Below are 25,593 nucleotides of genomic sequence, written 5' to 3' on the forward strand. Positions count from 1 at the left end.
AATTTCCCAATTTCTTCCTTGATAGAATATTCTGTGAGACCATAAGCACAAATAAATCTCATTGTCCAATTCTGATATTTCTCCACATCACTCTACTTGATATTGCGTGCCATTTAAGATCATCATCATTGTATTTACTGTTGAATACTACAATTACTCCTTTTCCCTGATTGTTATTGCCTGAATATAACATTTTGTATTTGCAGCTTAGAAACCCCTCCCATGTTTCTATCTTCTTTGTGTCAGTCACGCCTATTACGTCGATCTGGTACTTCATCATCATCAAATTCCTGCCATGTACCCTCAAGGGGTGTACAGGATATGACAGTACTACATGAAAAAATTACATCATTACTAACTTCCTATCTACAATTTTCCTCCAAATCAGTCTGTTACTTGTCAAGACTCCAACATTATCAGATCTTATATTTCTATCGTCTAAGGCACTTTGTACCGTATCATGTACAAAGATCTGGTACTTATCCAATTCATATGTTAGTTCCATTTCTTTACCATTCAGGCTCCTTATGTTGATAGTACCAATCTTGAGCTCTGCTGATGTTGAGTTGGGAGTGTGTTCTGCGATATGTTCTAGTAGCTGACTTTGCACTGTTTGCCCTGGTTCTTTGACGAAAACAATGGGGACCTTGTTTAACCAGGTGATGCTCCAGCTGGCATGAAATTTTTGTCATGTTGTACCATCATTTTACATTGTGGTTCAAGTCAATAAGAATACAATTTGGTTGGTTAAATCCCAAATTGCCAGCCCTTCCTTGTTTGTTCATTATTCGGGTAGAAATTAACATGGTTCACCATGAGAAGGTAAGGATTGGACATTAGGTCAGAAGCCCTGGTCATTTGTCCACATTCCTTAAAAGGCTACATGGAGGTCTCCTCCCAGTTATACAGCTTTAATCCTTAAGCATCCCCAGCTGAAATAGTTGTAAAAAGTTTTTTTTTTTTTCACAGTAACAAAGATAACAAATAACATTATTTTTGATAACACTCAAATTCCCAGACAAGATGAAATTTCTATTCTCAGAATTACATTGACATTAGGCCTCTCCTGGCATAAACACATCACAAACATTGCATCCTCAGTTTCCAAAAAACTAGGCTTTCTCTTTCGCTCAAGACATTACTTCACCCCCAAACAGCTGTTAACCTTAAACTGTTAAAAATCACAAATCCGCCCAGCTATCGAATACTGTTCTCACATTTGGAGCAGGGTTCCTAAAAGCTCCCTCAAAATGCATGACTCAATACAGAGGAGAGCAATTAGACTGATAAATGATCCATCTCCTACCCCCCCCCCCCTTCCCCACTTTCACATAGATGTTTAGTCTCTGCAATTTGTATATTCTATAAATATTTCCATGGAAAATGTTCATCTGAAACAGTATCAATGATTTCCCCACTCTGTACTAAGCCCACTGGAACACGTACAGCTGCTGCCCAACATCCTTTCACGGTACACCATGAAACTCACAGAACAAATTTCTTTTCCTCCTCCTTCATCTCTGCTACTGCTGTGATGTGGAATAGTCTTCTCCTTGATGTATTTCCCAAGGAATACAATATACAGGCTTCTTTCCCATCCCGCTACCCATATATATACAGTACTAAATTAACAAGAATATTCAAACAATAATTCTTAGACCTCCTACAGAACAGTCAAAGCCACCTGTCAGCATCTCCATAGAGGACAAACCCTCTTAAGACTTCAGGTCTTATTCTTTGTGTGTTTTGGTTTATTGTTATAATTTCTTATATATATCACCAGTGAAGTTTCTATGAGAGAGGGGAAGAAATATGAATAATTCATTCATTCATTCATCAGTGGCTTTTAATAGGCACTTAAGCACCCCATGGACTTCCCAGCCGTAATACGAGCATAAGGTGGTTACCTCTATGTATTCTTGTCTTGAAATTGTGTGTGTTCTACAGGCCAGTTTGTCTGTTTCGAGGCCAGCTAACTCACCTTTAGTCGAAAGAGACCAGATAAAGGTTCTCCATGTCACTGAATGGGAATCAAACCCAGGTCTTTCCAACCAAAGGGTTTCATCTATACTGATTGAGCTATGGAGGCTCAATATGAATAATTAAACCTGTATTTAATACATTCTTTGTGTTATCTTTATTCTATTAAATCATAATATAAACCAATGAAGTAATAAAAAAATAAAAACAGAACACAAAAGAAAAACCAACCTGTAAGGCTTCGAGTAAATCAGACACAGAAACTGGTGGTAAACTTTCCAAGAAAGGAACATCACACGAAGACTGCAAGGCAGTTTCGCCTTCTGCCCAATCTAGTGTAGGCTTAATACTTGGAACGTGGTCCCCAGATGTCGAAACAGCAGTTGCATTGCTAAACAATCAATCAAATGATTAAGTAAACAAAATGTATAAATGAACATCTTTTCCATTTATGAAACCATATGTATTTATTCCAAATAATTTTAGGTGAATTTTATAAAATGCAGAAGATACCATCAGCATCACTTATTTATTCAATCACGTCTGTGCAATATTGTTAGCCTGACTGACTAAGTGGCAAGCATATCTGTACTCCAACCAACAGACTGAAAATTTGAGTCCCACTTTGGGGATGTTTGAGAATGTTAGGCAGGATATGAATTTTATTGTGCAGTGTGAGACAACCAACCCAATAACAGAGCCCTGAATTGTCTTGAAAAAAAAAGATCTACGTCTCTACAGTAGAGCTTCTGAATTACATTTAAAAACATGAAAATAAATATGTAAGCAGCATTATGGCTTTACGAATTTTGATGAAATTTAGTTTCTGACTAAAATTTGTCAACATATTTCAATTTCAATTTAAAATACATAACTTAAACAGAGAACAGAGTTAAGAATTAAATAATGGCTAGCAAATGTAAAAATTATAGGCTTTTTATATATGACATCATCAGGACAAGAATAAAATATCACTTAGTGATATTCAAAACTGCTATGTCACACAGCACGTGTTTACATACAGGAGGAACATTATTGGAGTTCAAAGGAAACAACAGTCAGTTATTGTAATTAAATACAGGGTTACATAAATCATTTACTTAAAATAAATTATAAACAGTTAATTGTGATTAATGCCCAAAACTTTGGGATCGCATGCAATCAGAATTAGATGAGATTTGGATGGTCTAACAGCTTCATGTTTCAAAGAACAGATAATCAAATTTAAATCTATTCTAGTATAATAATAATTACTGTACTAACATAACTATTATCTAAATTAAGGGGATATTAAATCCCACATTGTTTTAAAACCGAATAAGAAACTCAAAGATTGGAATCAGAGAGTTTCTTGCCGAATATAGTATAGTAAACTATAAAGTATCGGCGATCACTAAGCGTCCGCTAAATGCAAGTGGCCCAGCACGTAGTGCAATACCGAAAATCACGCAGCAAAGTCGGTAAAGTTCTGATCACTATTCTTAGGTATTTACCATAATGTAAAAACACATTTCCTAGGAAATGTATGCTGTTATTACATTATGGTGGTGAGGTCACTACCCAGACCGGTTTCAGCCTTTTTTGAGGCTTCATCAGTGAGTAGCTAGACCGAGTTAATACCAAAGTGTATAGCGAAAAGAACTTTATACTCTGCTATATGAGTTTCCGAACAGGTGCAACCATTAAGTTACTTAAATATAAAGAGCTAATAAGCTTCATTTCGGCAACAAAAACATTATTTAAATTAAGGGGATATTAAATCCCACATTGTTTTAAAACCGAATGAGAAACTCAAAGATTGGAATCAGAGAGTTTCTTGCCGAATATAGTATAGTAAACTATAAAGTATCGGCGATCACTAAGCGTCCGCTAAATGCAAGTGGCCCAGCACGTAGTGCAATACCGGAAATCACGCAGCAAAGTCGGTAAAGTTCTGATCACTATTCTTAGGTATTTACCATAATGTAAAAACACATTTCCTAGGAAATGTATGCTGTTATTACATTATGGTGGTGAGGTCACTACCCAGACCGGTTTCAGCCTTTTTTGAGGCTTCATCAGTGAGTAGCTAGACCGAGTTAATACCAAAGTGTATAGCGAAAAGAATTCCGGTATTGCACTACGTGCTGGGCCACTTGCATTTAGCGGACGCTTAGTGATCGCCGATACTTTATAGTTTACTATACTATATTCGGCAAGAAACTCTCTGATTCCAATCTTTGAGTTTCTTATTCGGTTTTAAAACAATGTGGGATTTAATATCCCCTTAATTTAAATAATGTTTTTGTTGCCGAAATGAAGCTTATTAGCTCTTTATATTTAAGTAACTTAATGGTTGCACCTGTTCGGAAACTCATATAGCAGAGTATAAAGTTCTTTTCGCTATACACTTTGGTATTAACTCGGTCTAGCTACTCACTGATGAAGCCTCAAAAAAGGCTGAAACCGGTCTGGGTAGTGACCTCACCACCATAATGTAATAACAGCATACATTTCCTAGGAAATGTGTTTTTACATTATGGTAAATACCTAAGAATAGTGATCAGAACTTTACCGACTTTGCTGCGTGATTTCCGGTATTGCACTACGTGCTGGGCCACTTGCATTTAGCGGACGCTTAGTGATCGCCGATACTTTATAGTTTACTATACTATATTCGGCAAGAAACTCTCTGATTCCAATCTTTGAGTTTCTTATTCGGTTTTAAAACAATGTGGGATTTAATATCCCCTTAATTTAAATAATGTTTTTGTTGCCGAAATGAAGCTTATTAGCTCTTTATATTTAAATAACTATTATCATATGAGGACCTTCATAAAGTCTGCACTTTGCATAAACTCCACACTAACCATTATTCACTCATTCACTGATAATGCTCACATGGCTTTCTGGCTACCTATCCCACTCACTACTCCTCAAAGAAAAAAGGTTTTCCACTTCTTCTTTCCTGTCCTCTATATAACATATTAGAATGGACCTTTGCCTCAGTATACATCAAATAAAGTTTAGTTGATGTCTGAATGAAAAAACACTGAAAATGATTTCAGTATAGTTTCATAGGGGGTAAGGGATAACTTCCTTACTGAGAATTATTCCGGGGTAAAGATATGCACCTTAGCCACTCCTTTACAAGGAGCGGCTAAGGTGTTCAACAGACCATCAATTATTAGTGGCAACAATACATGTGAAATTATGGAAATTGAAAATAACACAAATGCCAATTAGATATGACCCTGAAAACATACTGGCTGAATACAATATTAGTATACAGAACGGATTCAACTCACTCAATTTGTGTGAAAGAGAACTAGATGTATGGGAAGAGATTAAAGATATAATTAAAACAGAAGCAAAGAAGAATAATCCAACAATTTGTAAGAAGAAAAGTCTTCTGACATGGCTGTCAGAAGATGCCATCAAAACTGCTCAGGAAAGGAGGAAAATGAAGGCCACAGGAAATTTGCAGGAAGTATGGCATTTGAATGCAGTTTCAATGACAAGTCAGAAGAGACAAGGAAAGATACTTTAACGAGGAATGCCAACAAATAGAAGACAAAAAACAAGAGATCTTTTCAAAAAAGATCAGGGAACTGACTGGGAAGTTTAGCATCAAGGTGACAATATTGAAAAGTAATCACAAAGGATATCTCACAGAAGCTCTGACATCAAAGAAAGATGGAAAGAGTCTACAGAAGCCCTTTACAGAAAGGACTCCAAAATTACTGAGAAATTTGAAGAGCAGGATTATACACAGGAGCCAGTACCACTGGAGAATGAAGCTCTATGTCAACGAATTTGGATCACAACTACGTGGCCTAGGGAATGAAAAAAATCTGTTTATATACCTCTACTGAAGAAAGGCAATGCAAAAATTACAGAACTATAGCAGTGATTCCTCATGCAAGTAAAGTCTTCCTTAGGATCATTCAGAAAAGACTGGAACCATTCATGAAGAGAGAAATGCCAGATGAACAGGCAGAGGAACAAGATCAGATCGCCAATGTGAGATGGATAATAGAAAGAGCACAGGAACATCAAAAGAATGTCTACCTTTGTTTCCTTGACCTACAGTAAAGCTTTTGACTCTGTAGATCATATGAAACTGTGGAATGTGTTAAGAACAATGGGAGTACCAGAGCATTTCATTATCCTTATGAGGAATCATTATCACGAACAAGAAGCCAGTGTCTGAACAAATCTTGGAGAAACTAAGTATCAGTATCACACAATATGTAAAGGGGTGTGACAAGGATGTATTTTATCTCTATACCTGTTTTACTTATACAGCAAATACATTTTAAGAATGGCAGGGCTAGAGGAATTTTCAGTTGGAATTAAAATTGGTGGAAGAAATATTAATAATTTGAGGTATGCAGATGATACCACCTTGCTAGCAGAATGCAAAGAAGATTTGGGAGAACTTATTATGAAAGTTAAAGAAGAAAGTACTAAATATAGCCTTAAACTTAACAATTTTGAAGTAGATGATAAGAAAATGGAAGTAGTGAACAATTTTGTGCTCCTAGGATCCTGAATTGACAAAGTACTGTACTGAAGAAGTTAGAAGATTATTACTTGGAAGGAAAGCTTTAAGCAAGATCTTTAAAGAAAAAGATATTAGCCTCGCAACAAAAATCAGAATCGTGAAAGCAATGGTATTTCCCTGTGGTACTGTGTGGACGTGAAAGTTGGACCCTGAGAAAGAGTGAAAGAAGGAAGGCAGATGCATTTGAATTATGGGTTTGGAGATGCTTACTAAGAATACCATGGACTGCAAAGCAAACCAATAAATCAGTGACAGACAGAATAAAGTCAGATTGCTCTCTCGAAGCTATGATCATCAAGCAAAAATTGTCATACTTTGGGCACATTATGTGAACAAATGACAATCTGGAGAAGATGCCAATGCATGCTAAAATTGATGGAAGCAGGACAAGAGGAAGATCAAGAATTAGATGGTGGATGGAATTAAAGAAGCAACTGGAATGTGACTGGAAATTCTGAAAGCTATGGCCAGGGACAGATCTGAATGAAGAGCATATGTTCATAGAATCACCAGGAGTCATAAACGACTCATCATCAAATTTCTGATATATATATACCCTCAAGGGGTGTACAGGATATGATAGTATTACATGAAAAATTTACAACATTACTAACTTCTTGTCTACAATTTTCCTCCAAATCAGTCTGTTACCTCTCAAGACTCCAACATTATCAGATCTTAAATTTCTATCTTCTAAGGCACTTTTTACTGGTTTAAGTTAAGGGATATTACATCCCATATAGTTTCTAATAACTTTATATCTAATAACTTTTTACTGGATTTCTTGGTCTTCCTCTAGGTCTTTTTCCTGCCAACTTGGAAGAGAACACTTGATTTGCTAATCTTTCCTCTCCTATTCTGTTTAAGTGACCATACCACCTGAAATTAGCTCTCCTCACACATTCCTGGATGCTAAAAATGTCAAGTTCTTTCCTAATATCCTCATTTTTAATATGATATTGCCATTGATGTCATCTATTCATGCCCCTAATCTTTCTCAGGACTCTCATATCTGTGGTCTAGTCTTTGGTCAAGTATTTTACTTCTGACCCATCTCTCAGATCCATAAGTTAAAATTGGCTTGAATACCATCTTCTATACAGCTAATTTAGTGCTTTGGGTAATTTCTCTCTTATTTCATATAAATTTATTCAGTTGACATATACAGGGTGTTCGGGATAAATTTGACAGTTTCGTAAGGAAAAAGAAAATCTTCTTTGTATCTATTAAATTTAATGAATTGACAAAAAAACATTACAGGCAGAGTTAATTACAATACTATCAACAAGATTTACTCAAAATAACCACCATTAGCATCGATCACAGCTTCAATTCTGCTTCGGAACCTCGAACAAGCTGATGCTACAGTCTCCCTGGGAAGGGCCGCAAAAACTGTTTTAATTTTATCCATTAACTGGGCTTTTGTATTACTGGAAGTGCGATTGGTGTCTTTTTCAACTGCGCCCCATACAAAATAATCCATGGGGTTAAGGTCTGGGGAGTTTGGAGGCCAAACATTTGGACTGGTGAAGTCGTAGAAATTTTCAGACAACCATTTTTGACTTTTCCTAGAGGTGTGGCAAGGGGCCGAATCCTGCTGCCATACATACGGCCTACCATTGGCTACCCTTGTTATCCAGGGCTTGACTACAGTTAGCAACTCCACGAACAAAGCCCGAATTCCAATGCCAGGGTTCTTCAACACCTGTTCCTGCAGATTTGCGAGGAATTCTGCTGTACGAACGCAATCAGATCGTCTGCTAGGGATCTTTCTTCTTGCTACATCCTCGTAGTCACCATTGCAAGTCTCTAGTTCATGCCTGATTGTTTTTACTGTATTCAGGGAGCATTGGGCAGCAGTCGTAATATCCTTATTTTGATGGCGGGCACGAATCATCATGATACAAGTTATTCTCTTCCATGATTCAGGTGGGTTCCAGCTATCCATCCTTTCTGACATCTTGTATATGAATGAAGAAGGGTCCAAACTTTTAAATGAAGAGAAGTGTGTGTTAATACATGTAACTTACGGAAAAATATAATTAATTATAAATATGTCAAATTTATCCCGAACACCCTGTATATCAACTTTGTTTATTCTGTTGTCTATTTCCATATTTAATTTACCATCTTCACTAAAAATCATGCCTAGTAGCTGAAATGTTTTACTTGTTCTATAGGTTCTCCATTCACAATGCAGTTAATATTTTCAATGTTTCTGCCTATTTTCATTGTCTTTGTAATGCTGACCTTCATACCATATCTAATACAAGAGTTATTCAATTTAGTCAGGGAATCTTGCAGACTTGTAGCAGATTCATTTAGAAGTATAACATCATCTGCATAAAGCAAAGAGCTGAGATTAACACCTCCAATTTTGATATCAGGTTTAACATCACTTTCCTTCATAATTCGATCCATGTAGATAATGAATAACAGAGAGGATAATGTACATCCTTGTTTAACATTAACCCACCTTCCTGTACTTCCTTCAATTCTAACTTACAACTCAAATAAAGACTAAGTATTGCTTGATATAATGCCCCATTGACACCATATAACTGTAGCATATGAATAGCTTCTCTTTTTGCACCTTGTTATATGCCTTTTCCAGATTGAAAAAACTTAAATACAGATCTGTGTTATATTCCCATGATTTCTCAACTATCTGTCATAAAGTGAAAATCTGATTCTGACAGCCTCTATTTGGCCTAAATCTAGCTTGTTCTTCACCAAGCTTCTCTTCCACAATCCTTCTCAGCCTTTTCTCAAGTATACTTGCATATATCTTACCAAGAACACTCAGTAATGAAATACCTCTGTAATTCTCATATTCAGTTTTATTTCCCTTTTTATATATGGGTACTATGAGAGCTCTACTCCAATCATCTGGAATTTGTCTCTCTGTCCAAGCCTTCTGAACTATGCAGTGCAGCCATTGTAAGACTTTTATACCTCCATACTTGAGCATTTCTGGTCGAATATCATCTACTCCTGCTGCCTTTCCACATTTCAGGCTTTTGATGGCTTTTTCTACTTCAAGTATGGATATGCATTCCTGGTCCAGTCTATGGTTTTCAGTATACAGAAAAACAACTCGTGCTGGTAAATACAATCATGCTGCTTCACATTGTAGAATAGAGAGTATCCATGGTATTCCATGTGTATTTCCATTTTAGAGTGCAAAAATGGAAATACACATGGAAAAATTTTCATTCATGAAAAATAATATCATTACACTTGTACATTTACTTTTCATTTCTAAAACTGAAGCATTGGATGACATCAAGGGACATTCACCCCCATAACAGTCTAGGACCTAATTACATGCCTACAGGAAGAAATGACTGCAATAGTCTTAAGACAGTGGTTGCAAAACTTTACTTCATTATGGACTGCTTTTAAATTAACTTTTCTCTAAAATCCATGTGTTTTTAATTTTCAGTATGTCCATTAAACTACATTTGGAAGAAAATGGAGAAGAAAGGTTCAAGACAGGAATAGCTGGACTCTTTACAACTCAATGGAACATAACAACAACAATAGTTTCATAAGAAGCAATCCACAAACTAGATGTTATTTTGGTCACTCATCTTTGGATCTTCTTCAACCCTATCACATTTTCAGCATACTTCACAGGACCAAGTGCAAGCTCACGTAATTAGAAAAATGACTAGCGAATGGTATGGAAGAGAAAAAAAAGAAAGAAGTGTGTGTGTGGGGGGGAGGAAGGGTGCAAGTTGTGGGCATAAGGAGCTATTGTAGTCATATACACTAATACCAGAAGCATCAAAAATAAGGATGAGGACATTTTGGTAGTGGTTAGTTCTATTGAGCCAAAAATGATTGGCATTAGTGAGACCTGGTTGATGTAGGCTAATAGAATATACGGATACTGCATTTTCAAAGAGGACAAACAGAACAGTACAGAAGGAGGCATACTGCTGACAGCAGAAAAATTGCAACCAAAACTGATAAAAATTCAGCAGGCGAGGACATGAAAGGCAGAGCATGCATCAAATCAACAAGTTAGCTCAGTGATTTCAGGGCAAGTCATTATCAGGGAGATTTCAACTGTGGACATATAGATTGGAAGAGGAAAGCTGTAGTGATTCTTCTCAGAGCTGCATTAGCAATAAAATTTTGTGGAATGGCGTATCATTCTGCTTAGCCCATTCTATACACATTACAAAACTGTCAACTGCCTCTTCATGTTTTACTTTTTTTTCTTCAAGTTCTTTATCATCATCATTGTCTTCTAATTCATTCTGTAGCATCATATTTATAATTTCAGCATCTGATTCGATTTCAAATTCACTTTCAGTTCTACCTGTAATCCATTCTGTAACATCTTTTTGTGAAATTGCAATATCTGGATTTATATTTTTAACCAAATTATGCACGTTTTGAATTTCCTCTTTTTGTGTATCACCATAGTTATCTTGGTAAATTCTAGAAGGCCACAGTTTTTTCATGATGCTCGAATTGCTTCAGGTTCTACGGCTTTCCAAGCAAACGTGAACACATAACAAATCAAAATAGGCCTACATTATAACCGTAGAATCGACAGTATGAAAAAAAAAATACTGTACTGTAATGAATAATAGTTAAAATAATAATTATTAAATAAAAATAACAGTGCACAAAATAATATATAATAAATAAAACTTTTTTTTTCTTTTAAACTGCAGTTCGGATTACTGGATGGTTCGGATTAGCGAGATACCACTGTACTTGACTTCCAACTGGGGAGAGTGATTATGTAATCTTGGTAAGTGAAGTGGCTAGGAATGTGGAATTTACATTTAAGAATGGGCATATGCATGTGGAACTAATGATGGTGAAAACTTAGGAGACAACTTGGAGAGGTGCCATGACATAAGAAGCCTCAACAGTGAGGGATATTGGCATTGTGAAGGAGATGGTCAAAGTATGTTTGAAAGAAGCAGTATCAGACTGCACATCAGGATATATCATGTGGAATTTAAATGAATGAATAGCATTGTTAAGTGTTATAGAAGAAATATAAAAAGTAATCAGCAAGCTCATGAGTAATACAAAGCACAGGCAAGGAGGATGACAGCATGATAAGAAAGACAAAATTAGATTATGAAAGGAAATCAATCGAGCAGGCCAAAGAACCCTTAAAGAGTTTCTTTGCTAAAAAGTAAAAGGAAGAATGATTATGGTAGGTAACTTTAATAAAGTTGACTGTAGGGAGGTGGCAGAAGTAGAAGAAATAGTTAAATTCTTGGCTAATACTGACACTAATTACTCATTCATCTATTCTCTTTCTTCTCTAGATCAATGACATTCTCCAACTAAATGTTAACCCAATCCACAATTTTTCTAATAATAGTACATCATACTGGTGTTTCTTCAACAATCCTTGCAGTGTATCAACAAACAAAACTTCAAGAATATCAACCCCCAACACCCAAAATGCAAGCAATTCTTCAGTGGAGATCTAATAAACTTATTTAAACTTCAGGGCTATTAAAACTGTTTTCTTGCTTCTTTGACACTTATCTTTGATAATACCCAGATGTACAGAGATGCATCAAAGATGACTGGTTTGGTTGTTTTATGGACAGCGTATTTTTGGATGGTAATTGCATGAAAAAAAATCCAAATTTCTGGCAGAGAAACCCTGCCACATGTGAATAGCATGGAATGGAACTCTACTAGCAATTCATTAACACCAGGTTGTCATATTGTTATTTTTATAGTATAGATTAGCATGATAGAAAATAGGAAAAGAATAAAAAAAAATTACCTGTAGTCAGTATAGTAAGAGATTTTATGAGCATTTCTAATATAAGGATTAACTGGAACTGTTCCCATTCCATACTGAAATTTATCTTCTCTCAGTTTGTATGAATTTCTTCTGCTTAAGACAGACATGATAATGGTTTTCAGTTGATGCTGAATAAAAAGAACAGCAACTATAACCAGTTGATAGAAGATATATTTAAAAAAATATATATATATATATATATATTAAAAAAAAAAAAAAAAAAGAAACAGATGATAGTGAACTGTACAGAGAAATTAATTCTTAAAACACTATTTCTTACATAGTTTCCAAATAATCAGACATTTTAAAAAAGTACATTGCAGGTCATTTTAAGGTCTTGTGATTGATTTCTATAACTAACTCTTTAATTTTTATTTTGGATTGGATTTGAAATATATGAAGGAATAAGGTAAAATAAGAGTGTTTGAGGATAACCTTTTTGATACTTCTACTGACAGAAAGGTAAGGAACATGAATATTACAGACATATTAAAATAAGCAAAGCAGAAAGAGAAATTATCATTAGGCAGCTAAATCAATTTTCTCTAAACAATACTAAATCTAAATTTAGTATTGTTTAGAGAAAAAATAATTAGGCATTGAGCAATGAGGAAATACATATGTCTTAAAAGATTAGCAGACCAGTTGATCATGACTGTATGGATAACATGAATGGATAACAAATTCAAATAATTTGATTTTGTTGCCCATTCCAGCACAATCTACAATTTGTCCAATCACAGATGGGACTGACTGTCCAACTTATCATATAGCAAAGTTCTTATCATGATTGTTAAACTTACAAACCAGTAACTCCTGGTACTTTATCAAAAAACTCCTTGGGTTTCCCACTAAAGGTGAAGAATTCATCCCTTCAAACCGTCTGACTTAATTGTCAGCTTCAACATTGAATCTTTATTTACCAACATCCCACTTGAAGATTCTTTCCAGTTGCTTTCACAAAACTTCATCTGATATTGTCAAATTATTTATCTGTTTGGGTTATTTGGTTAACCAAAACAAACTTTATAAAGAGATAGAGGATACCTTGATGGGAATTCCTCTCTCTCTCTCACCAGCATTCACAAATTTTTATCTATAACACTTAGAAGAGATTCTTTTTCGTAGAATACTCAACCTTCCTTTTGAGTATGTTATGCCAATGAGGTTTCCACTAACTGGCCCCACAAGGAAGACACCTTAGCAGCCTTTCTAACAAAAATCAGCACCTGAGGAGAAATTTCACAATGGAAATAAAGGAACAATAAGGTGGCTTTCCTAGATGTCTCACTCTCTTGCTCTTCTTCTTCAGGTGAACTAATTAAAAAGTAAATAAAAACTCTACTACATCATGCTCATTATATGCAACTCCAACAAGATTGTAAGCAGGAACTTCACAACATCCAATATGTTATACCTATATAGTGTGTTTGTGATTCTTACAAGCCTGTCTCCAACAATCCTGATTTCTGAACCAATCTCAAGAATTTAAGAAATCCTATTTGGTACCAACATCTGTTCCATTCAACAAACTATCCTCTACGTTTCCTTATTCTACATATAAATGCTCTCCACGCAATGAGAGTCCCATGTGATTGCCACCTCTCCTACTTCAGACAAACTGGACAATTTGTGGAGAAAAGATTACGAGAACACCAGTCTTACATCACTTCCAAGAAATCTGAGAAATCAGACCTAGCCCAACATGCAATCAATGATGACCACACTCTGCCATTGCTGCTTCAAGTTTGATCATTCATTTAAAGAGAGTGCCAAAGCCATGCTACGTTGTCCTAACCTGAATCATAATGACCGCCTATCCTTAATCTGAGAAAGTCTGATTCTCATCAGCCATCAACGGTTATATTTTTTTACACATCTAATTTTACACAATTAAATTAGTTTTACACATCACATTGTTCCTTATGCCAGCAAGTGGCTCATATGTTTGAAATAATCCACTGTTACCAGTAACGTTCTGCTTTTTGTTATTTGTTAACCTAATAGCCACTGACTTATAATATTCAGGTTGAAATATATGGGAATAAATAATTTTACTTTGTTTTATTATTCTTGTGTCTGTGTGTAATATTGTCTCATCTCTATGTCATAAGTATCGCTAAAACATCGATCATCATCATCTGATATGTATTCTCAAGGGATATAAAATGCAATTATAGTACTACACAGTTAAGTTAACACTACAGTTGACTATCACTATATATATAGCAAAGTTACAGAAACCACAAGAATAGTTTGTTGTAGTAGATAATTTGCTGTAGTGAATCTGAGCAGCATTAGAATACCATTATACCTATAGGGATTTGGTTAGTATTTTTTTAGCAATTAGTTTAAGCAAGTTTGTTATAGTGAAATATAAATGTATTACTAGCTTCCTGTCAAAAATTTTCATCCAGATTAAACTGCTATTTGTAAGGTCTCCAAATCACATTTTATATTTTGGTCTTCGAAGGCACCTTAACTGCATCAATCCGTAAAGATCTTTCCTCTGAATCGTTTCCCTGTCACCACACATCCCTGCTAACTTTTCTCTCCCATTCTGTTTTAATGAAGATACAGGTACCCACCTTTGATTAGTTCTGATTGCACACTGAGTGAGATCTAGTGAATATCAAGTTTTTCTAATCTCTTCTTATATTTTCATTTTTAATATGATTCTGTCACCGATGTCATCTGTTCGCTCACCAAATTTTCAGAATTCCTCAGATCAACTATTTCTAACTTAACTTTCTGTCCAAAAATTCAAACATTCTATAGTTTAGTATTCTGGCTAATTTCTCTCATATTATATATAACTTTATTAAACTAACTCCCCACACATATTAACTTTGCTTATTCTATTATCTTTTCCATATAAAACTTGCACCTAAATAACTAAAAAATTTCACTTGTTTTATGGGTCCTCTATATTCCAGTTTATTTTCATAGATTCTGTCTTTGTTATTATCACCAAATTTGTTAAAAGAGTTAGCGAATTTATTAGAGTACAGAAGATACTAGAAATATAGATTAAATAAACTTTAATATATACTTTCCGATATTTCGGCGAACGTCACGTTGCCATCTTCTTGGGAACTTACTACATAGACATGTGCACACAAGTACTAATAACAGCAAATGAGACTGAAGCTAGGAAGCTAGCGTTTTCCTAAACCCCCCCCCTCTGTTATTCATTATCTATATGGATCACATTATGAAGGAAAGTGGTATTAAACATGATATCAGAATTGGAGATGTTAATGTCAGCTCTTTGCTTTATGCGGACGATGTTATACCTCTAAATAAATCCAGTAGAAGTCTGCAAGATTCTCTGACTAAATTGCATTTGTAATAGATATGGTACGAAGATCAGCGATGAATGAAAATAGGCAGAAACATTTAAAATATCAACTGTGTTGTGAATGGAGAACCTATAGAACAAGTAAAACATTTTAGCTACCTAGGCACAATTTTTAGTGAAGATGGTAAATTAAATATGAAAATAGACAACAGAATCAACAAAGCTGATATGGTTGGAAGTCAACTGAATAAATTTATATGGAATAAGAGAGAAATCAGCTGTATACAAGAGAGTGTTGAAGTCAATTTTAACTTATGGATCTGAGTTGGGTTAGAAATAAAACACTTGATCAAAGACTAGAGACTGCAGAAGGGGCATGAACTGATGGCATCAATGGCAATATCATATTAAAAATAAGGATATTAGGAAAGAACTTGACATTGCCAGGAATGTGTTAGCAGATCTAATCTAAGGTGATATGGTCACTTAAACAGAGTGGGAGAGGAAAGATTAGCAAATCAAGTGTTCTCTGCCAGGTTTGCAGGAAACAGACCCAGAGGAAGACCAAGATATAGGTGGATTGATACGATAAAAAGTGCCTTAGAAGATCGAAATATAAGATCTGATAATGTTGGAGTCTTGACAGGTAACAGATTGAGTTGGAGGAAAATTGTAGATAGAAGTTAGTGGTGATGAAGTTTTTTTTATGTAGTACAATCATATCCTGTACTTGATGATGATGATGATATACACACACACACAAGAGTGTGCTGAAAAGCTGTGATAATCACCATGAAGGAATTGAGGTAGAATTGAAGGAATTGAGGAAATACTTTCACATTATTCTACATATTCTCCACGAAGTGTTATACACTTGTTACAATGCTGCTACATCATTTGCAATCCTCTGAGAAAAAAAGAATTTCCCCTGTTGCATAATCCAGTTCTCAGCTGCAGATGTGACTTCATATGTAGAAAATTTTATTACTTTCAAGTATTTCTTTAAATTTGGGAATAAGAAATAGATGGCACCAGGTCTGACAAATAGGGTGGTTGAGGAAGACACTGAAAGCCCAAGTCGCATGTTGTCTGTTGGGTTCATGAGCAGTGTGAGCAGGTGCACTGTCCTGCAAAAGCACCACACCTCTGATCAGTTTCCCCACAGCACTTTTCCTTCAGAGCTGCTGCTGTAACAGGTTCACCTTTTTTGAGGTACATGGTAAGGATTACACTATCCATATCTCAAAAAACAATGGCAAGAACGTTCCCTGTGGAGAACCTTTGTGTCTCTATTCCATTGATTGTTTGGTCTGTGGGTCATAATGATAAAGCTAAGTTTCATCAACAATCACAATATGAGCCAAAATATTTGCACCTGATTTCTCAAAATGACCCAAAATTCCTTGTGATGACATTACACGTTCTTTCTTTCTTTCTTTTGGTCGTCATTCAAACATTTGGGGACCCACTTCGCTGAGATCTTCTGCATGTCCAGATTTTGGGGGATAATGACCTCAACTTGTTCCCTGGATATCCCCAGTCTTTGCAATGTTTCTGGCTGGTATTCATCTATAATCAATGATCATGGCATGCACTGCATCAATGTCTTCAGGTGTGATCACTTTTTTTTTTTTTTTTTTTTAATAATGTTGAGCCCATACATGAGAGGCTGGTTGATTAACCTATAGTATTAATATCATGTATGAGTGAAACTAAACTAAGATTTGCAAGTTTATTCTAAATCCTTATTAAGTTTAAAAAACATACCAACTTTACAGATAATATACTCATACCTGAACAGCCATCATCATCAATCTAACAGCATCATCTTCAACTCCATCTAATCCACAGTCCCAAGCTGTCACAAACATACGACCATGCACCATGGATATATCAGGAAGTGTATAATCTCTAGCACAAAATGATAAACGATTGTCTTCTTGTGGATCTTTAGCCACAGCTTGTGGAGCATAGGGAATTAAGCTAGCAGCTTGGAATCTATGCTAAAGAAAAAGGAACGAAAAAGAAAATAATTCAACTTTCAGCTATTTCTGAAATTTTACCTCAGTTTGAAATGCATTTAAGAGACTTCATAATAATATCATGCCATACTGATTAGTGATCCATCTGTAGTAGATCATTTGAAAAAAAAAAAAAGAAGAAAAGTGACAGAGAGTTCTGCTTTATCAATACTTTTTCAATGTCAGTAATCATGAAGACTGTTTCTTGGATATGTTTACTCATAAATAGAACCTACTGTGTTTACATATATACTTTTGTATCGAATACCACTATAGATACATCAATACATCCTTCATCAATACAATACCAGTATTGTATTGATGAAGAGTTTTAAGGCATAAGGAAGAGTGTATGGGGGGGGGGGGGGGGAACTGAACACCACTATGAAAATAGTTCTGTCAGTTTTTTAAAATTAAATATATAATATTTTAGTACACTAACAACATATATCCTGCAGTGAACAACAAGCTTTTTATGGATAAATCCTACAAAGAAAGAATATTTTAATCACTGCACCATAAGAAGCTACCTTATTTTAACATAATGGATTTTCAACAAAACTACTTGAAAATGCAGTATGCTACTGAATGAAAGGATCATCACCATGAAATCCCTGATATGTACCCAAGGGGGGGGGTATAATAGGACATTATGATAGTACTACATGAAATTATACCATTACTAACTTTTTATCAACAATTTTCCTCCAAATTAATCTATTATATATAGACTCCAACACTACCAGAAGATTTCAATCTTCTAAGGCACTTCTTACTATATCGATCAACATAGTTCTTGATCCCAGGGTCATTTTTCTTGCCAACTTGGCAACAAATAAGCAATTTTCTAACCTTTCACCTACCATTTAAGTGACCCTACCACCATCTCAAGTGGTAAAGTCACTTAACCAGAATGATAGAAAAAAGATTATGATAGAGGAAAGAGGAAATAAAAATGATAGAGGAAAGGTTAGTATGATAAAGAAAAATAGTAGGATCACTTAAATAAATTATGTCAGCAGAGCTAATGCTCTGCTCCCCATATTTCAGCATTTCTGGTTGAATATCATCTACACCAGATTCCTTTCCACATTTCAGGTTTTCGATATCTTTTTCTATTTTAAGTATTGATATATACTCCTGTTTGCATTCCTCTTGAATATTTTTAACCATTGTTCTATTACTGCTTTTTTCAATTAGTAATCTTTCAAAGTAATTACTCCAGACATCTAGAATATCCCTATCTCCAGGTTTTACACTACTCCTTCCATTTCGAAGCTTTTTCAATAGCCTTCAGAACATTTTGAAACCCTTCTAATATTCATCTTCTATATTCTTATCAAAGCTTTCTGTGACTTTTGTTTAGCTACTTTTACACATTACACTTTCTTACTTAAGCCACTATTTACATATTTAAACCATGCAACAAAAATATGCGCAATTCAACCAAAAGAAATTCCCAACTCTCCACCCTCCTTAAAAATGTATGCGATTTTCACATATTCACAGTGTACATAAAACTTTAAAGCACATCCACATTTTCTTACTATACAGTTATTGTGTTTTTAGATGCCAATTCCACAAGAGAGGTTGTAAAATCTATAAAACAGCACACACACACACACACATGCATGTAAGTGGTTAAGGAGAAACCTGCTGATGTTTCTTGGACAATAAAAGAGTGTTAAGTTTGAAGCTGAACTGTACATTTGCCAATGAAAATGACCTTAGGCAAATTGTTCACATGCCCACCAGAGTACCAGATAACCCCAATCACTCTCCGAACACTAGGATCTCTTCCTCACTGGTGATCCCTCCAAATATACTGTGAAGATTGGTCTGAATTACCTAAGGGAGATACAAAGCTTGTGCGGATCTCTTTCCCTCTGGGATGACCTCTGAGATTTCATGCCTCATTCTCATGGTTAGATTATTTTGCCTTCTGCTTTCCAATCCAAGCACATGACTAAAGTAATCCTTCCCAGAATGGAAGCATGTATTCCCCATTCCAAGCTAAATTCCCATCCCCTTAAGCAAGCCTTAGTTCATCAAAAGATGTGCCAAGGCTGCATGAAGAACCAAGCATACCACAACTGTCTATCATCAAAAACTTTGCCTTCTCTTGATGCTTACAACAAAGCTCAGAAGTTCTTCTTTGCACTATTAAGAATAAATGCTTGTAGTGTCTCGATTTTCAAAGACCACCCTGCCATCTTTTCCTTGGTCTTCCTGTATTTCTTTCTTCTTCTGTAGTTGGACATAAAAAATGGATAATAGTTGGACAAAAAAAAAGTAACTGGTATCCAGTTACTTTTTTTGTCCACCTATTATCCTACATTCTTTCTATATGATTGTTCCATTCTTTGTTTCATTTTTGGATCTAATCATTTATTGGCCGTTGATTTGTGATTCCAGATTTTGTTTAATATTGTTACATTTTCAATTTTTTTTTAATGTTTTCATTTCAGTAGTTTCACTGATTTGTCTAATTTTTGTTGTTGCTGCAGATGCTTCTTCTGGATATGTCAGTATTTGTCTCATTACTCCTTTATACATTCTTATTTTTGTTTCTTTGCTTATGTTCTTATTCTTTCAGAAGAGGCTGCTGAAATATCCAGATATTATACTAGCTTTTATTATTTGCTCTTGTACTTCATTTTGTGGGATGTAATAACTGTTTCTTTCTTTCTATTCTAATAATACTTAATTTTACAAACTCGTCAATTATTCTCCCTTCTTCTTCTTCCCTCTTTTACCTTGTGGTGTCAAGGATTTTCTATTCATTAAATGAATAGAAATTATTCTCCCTTTAATATCCAATTTGCATCGTATGGATTACTTGGAAACTTGTTTTAGTTTTTTTTTCTTATTATTTTTCTACTGATATCTTCATATTTTGTTCTGCTGCATTATTGAATGTATACAGTAATATTTGTAGGTTAACTTCATTTTCTGCAAGTATGATTATATCATCAGCATACCCAATTATTGTTAGTTTTTCCAATTTTAATTCATATTCCATATTTTCCCATTTTGTTGGCTTATTATTTCATCATCATCATCATCAAATTCCTGCCATGTACCCTCAAGGGGTGTACAGGATATGATAGTACTACATGAAAAAATTACATCATTACTAACTTCCTATCTACAATTTTCCTCCAAATCAGTCTGTTACTTGTCAAGACTCCAACATTATCAGATCTTATATTTCTATCATCTAAGGCACTTTGTACCGTATCAATCCACCTATATCTTGGTCTTCCTCTGGGTCGTTTTCCTGCCAACCTGGCAGAGAACACTTGTTTTGCTAATCTTTTCTCTCCCATTCTATTTAAGTGACCATACCACCTGAGATTAGCTCTGCTATCGCATTCCTGGATGCTGACAATGCCAAAAGTGGGATTTAATGAATCAACCTTGTCTAATTCCTTTGGTTATTTTAAGTGTCCTCGGTTCTGTATTTAATATAGAATTGTTATCAATCTATCTATATATCTTATCTCATATCTTAATTAGTTCTAAAATTGGTTTTGGTATTTCATTTTGGTAAAACATTTAAAGCCCTCAAACAAAATCTGCAAAAAAATCGCCAGTGCATCAAAAATCCGATTTCCAAAGAGACAAAAAAACCCAGGAAACTTGCATTGTGCTCAAATGGCAGCAGTGCATTTTGGTCTCTGGCCAAACCAGCTAGCCACAACTTTTGCCCAATGCCTACCACTACCATACCCAGATGGGTCTATTGTATCATCACCCACAGAGAAAGCCAATATCCTGGCTTTCCTCAAATGCCTGCACAGATGATTTTGGTAAATATCTCCCAACCATTCCGTACATAGAATAGATATATAAAAAAAAAAAAAAAAAAAAAAAAAAAAAAAAAAGTCATCCTGGACCTGATAGCATTCCCCAATTGTCCTGAAAATTTGTGCTCCAGAGTTGACTACTGTTCTATATCACCTCTTTATGCTCTTACTCCACTGGCATCTACCCTACACCCTGGAAATTAGCTCACATCCAACATATTCCCAAAAGGGATGACAGATCTTTACCATCAAACTTTTGCACAATCTCTCTTTCTCTCACACAACTTAGTCCTCTCTAAAGTAATGGGAAAAACCATCAACACCCAACTCCTATGCTACGTTGAAAGCATTCAACTAATAAATTAATACTGGTATGGATTCTGTCAATACTTCAACAGGGGGATCTGCTCACTTCTCACCAACCTTTGAATAAGTACCATGTAAAAGTTTGCCAAATCTCAAGTGGTTGCACTAGATATCCCCAAGACTTTTGACTGAGTCTGACACAAGGGTCTATTAAGTAAGCTTCCATCATTCAATCTGTCCCATGACTTCTGAAATTGGGTTGCCATTTCTTACTGGATGGGTCCCTATCCTCTAACTATGCTACTAATCCTAGGGTCCTGCAAGATTCTGTCTTCTCACTCATGAGAGAGTCCATAAGGTCTGCTACTCATTCTCCCTCCTTGATAGCAGACCTTATGTACTCTCTGATGAGTGAGAAGACAGAATCTTGCAGGACCCTAGGATTAGATTCAGGCATTAGACATGAGGAAGAAACGAGCAAGAGTTAGTGGTATTGCGGGGACAATTGATCTAAGTAGACATAAGAAGCATGCGAGGGCAAATATCAGAAGGTTATTCAGAAGAGTGAAAGATAACAGTGTAATGGGAAAGGCTGTCAGTGTGTTACTGAGGTATGACAATGATGAGTTCCAATGGAAAGCTAAAATCATGAATGGTATGCTAGCAAAGCTGTGTGAGAAGAAGAGAGTGCAGTTTGTGGATGTATGGCATGTGTGTGAAGGAAGAATGAAATTACACAGGTGTGATGGGTTGTAGTTGAATGGCTTTGGAGTGAGTGCACTGAAGAAAGTGTTGCTGAATGGAAGCAGAGTGTGATGCATGCAAGAGATAAAAATGAAAAATCAAGAGTATTGAAGAGAGAAGTGCTTGGCAGTGAAAACAGCAGTAGTAGTGAGAGAGAGAGAGATAAAGAGTGAAACAGGAATGCAAGAAGAACAGGGGAAATGGGAGACATGGCATAGAGAGAGTAGTTGAAAGTGCCAGTGAATAGGTGTGTATGAAGATGGAGTATATTGTGATATGGGTGGAGAAGGTGATACTGAGCAGAGATATGCGGTAGGTGGTGATAAAAAGTGAATGGGCAGGTGTGGTGGAGAAATTACAACCAACAAGTAGCTTGGATAGGACTGGTTATAGACCAAAGAATGGATTACTGTGTATGTTTACAAATGCCAGAAGTATCAGAAACAAGGAAGATGAAATGGTTTCACTGAGTTTATTCGGCCTAAAATTATTGAAATAAGTGAAACATTGGTTGGATGAAGATGATATTTTAACGGAAATGGAAGGATACAGTATTTTTCGTAAGGATAGAAAGGACAAGAAGAGAGGGGAGTGCTGCTGATGATAGCAGTGGAATTATGTCCACATAAGGTAGACATGAAAGAGGGAAATAGTGGTAATGGTTATGAGACATATGTCTTCCTGTCAACATGGAGGTTGACAGGAAGACATATTTAGTTTGATATTGCAATAGGCTTGGAAATGTGGAGAGTGTTGATGAAGAAATGTATAAACAACTTGGATTAGTGAACAAAGGAAGGATAATTATAGTTATTATGGGTGATATTAATTATGGCAGTATAGACTAGAATGAGGAGATAGCACTTGGGAATAAGGAAAATGAATTGCTCGAATTCTTGAGAGATAACTACCTCAGGCAGCATGTAAAGGAGAGCACGCAGGGATTGAGAGTTTTAGATCTGATCATTTCATCAGAGGATGTAATTATGAGTGAGATTTCAAACTTTCCTCCAGTTGATGAGAGTGATCATGAAGTGATCACCTGGGTTGTGGCTAGCCATATGCAGACTTTTGTGAGGAAAGGATATATGTGGAATTATAAGGCTAGTGATTATAACAAGCTTAGGAGACTGCTTGGAGCTATAGCATGAAATGAGGAGTTGAGCAACAGGGAAATAAATGCTGCTTGGAAACTGACAAAGAAATACATAACAGCATCAATGTGTGAATATATTCTGAAGGCCAAAAGCATGGTAGGTGTAAAATGGATGAATAAGGATTTTAAGAATGAAATCTGGAAGAAGAAGAAGATACTTGGGAGACCATACAAGATGAATAATGGCAATAATCAGTTACATCAAGAGTATAAATAACAAGCCAGGAGAGTGACTCAGTTAGTAAGGAAAACAAAAGTGAAATATGAGCAGAAATTGGCAAATGAAGCAAAGAAAAACCCTAGGGAGTTTTTTTTTTTTTTTTTTTAGATATATGGCAAGTAGAAGGAAGAATGACTATGGTAAGATGACGTTAATGGATGAAAATGGTAGAATGGTAACTGCTGCAGAAGACATTCTTGAGGTATTCAGTGATCGATTTATAAGGATGTTTCATCTTGATCAAGGTGGAATTATTATTATTATTATTGTTCCGGGAAACTCCAAGGAGTCGAAAGACTCATCGAGGGAGGCCCTAACATCATGTCTGGAACAACTATTCAACATTCACACAGTATCTATCATATCTTGCCTTGAACTCATTCACGGTCGTAGCACCCACAACAGACTCTGGAAGCTTATTCCACTCATTCACCACTCTCCAAGTAAAAAACCTAGCTCTAACTCCCTTGTCAACCACGCTCTTGCCCAGCTTCCATGCATGGCCCCTAGTCCTCCCACCACCAGTCATATTTTCAAAAATATCTTCTGGATCAATCTTATAAAAACCCTTCAGTAATTTGAATGTCTCAATCATATCACCCCTCCTTCGCCTATCGTCCAATTTCTGCAACCCACAAATCCTCAACCTATTCTCATAAGGTTCATTCCACAGACCTGCTATCATCTTGGTCACTCGTCTCTGGACCCTCTCCACTTCCTCCCCATCACGAAGAAACCCTGGTGCCCATAACTGGGCACAGTAGTCCAGATGGGGTCTTATCAAGGCTCGATACAGAAGAACAACAACTTGTTTGTCTCTGCATGTTAAAGTATTTTTCATAAGCCAAGTGATTTGGTGAGCTGTTTTAGTCACTTTTGCAATGTGCCCCCTAAACTTCAACTCCCTATCCACCAGCACTCCCAAATCCCTGGCCTCATCAATCTCCTGGAGTACGGTTCCACCAATGCGATATACCGCTGCTATTCTTTTCACCCCAAAGTGCATAACCTTACACTTTGCCACATTAAACTGACATCCATTTTTCCTAGCCCAGTCCTCCAAACTATCCAAATCATCCTGTAAAATTTTGACATCCTGTGCACTCACAATTGCTCTACCCAACTTTGCATCATCAGCAAACAAGTGAACACTTCCTCTCAAATCCTTTCCAATATCGTTGATGAACAAATTGAAAAGCAGTGGTCCAAGAACAGAGCCCTGCGGCACTCCACTAGTCACAAGACGTCTTTTTGACTCCACTCCTGAATAAACCACTCTCTGGTATCTCTCCTTCAACCACCCTCCTATCCATCTTACCAACCCTATATCTATCCCCATCTGCTCCAGTTTACTGATTAGAGTTCCATGTGGTATCCTGTCAAAGGCCATGGCAAGGTCCAGTAGTATCACTGTAAACCCATTACCCCTATCCAGTTCAGCCGTCACTGTGTTATAAAACGTGAGCAAGTTACTGAGGTATGATCTACCCTTCACAAAACCATGTTGTACCCCATACAATATCCTATTTTCATCTATCCAATCCTGTATTCTTTTCTTGACTAATTTCTCTAAGACCTTGACAATGATTCCTGATATGCTAATCGGTCGGTAATTTACAACAGCAGTCTTGGAACCACCTTTATGCAGTGGAACTATTTTCCCCTCCTTCCACCCGCTCGGGACTAACCCAGACCCGAGACTCAAATTAAACA

General features: G+C 36.0%; 1 protein-coding gene across 1 annotated transcript in view; it reads right to left on the minus strand.

Moving 5' to 3' along the window:
• The window catches only part of LOC150103964 (transcriptional adapter 1-like), a 109,149-nt gene that overhangs the window by 12,462 nt on the left and 71,094 nt on the right, over positions 1–25,593 (minus strand). The window contains exons 6-8 of the mRNA XM_090397217.1: positions 17,418–17,627; positions 12,303–12,451; positions 2,212–2,371 (exon numbers count right to left, since the gene is read on the minus strand). Of these exons, the coding sequence (XP_090253343.1) occupies positions 2,212–2,371; positions 12,303–12,451; positions 17,418–17,627 (519 nt within the window). The remainder of the gene's footprint in view (positions 1–2,211; positions 2,372–12,302; positions 12,452–17,417; positions 17,628–25,593) is intronic.

Source organism: Typopeltis vanoorti, chromosome 8 (assembly GCF_054136105.1).
Source record: "Typopeltis vanoorti isolate ZY-2024b chromosome 8, IOZ_Tvanoo_1.0, whole genome shotgun sequence".
NCBI classification, from domain to species: Eukaryota; Metazoa; Arthropoda; class Arachnida; order Uropygi; family Thelyphonidae; genus Typopeltis; species Typopeltis vanoorti.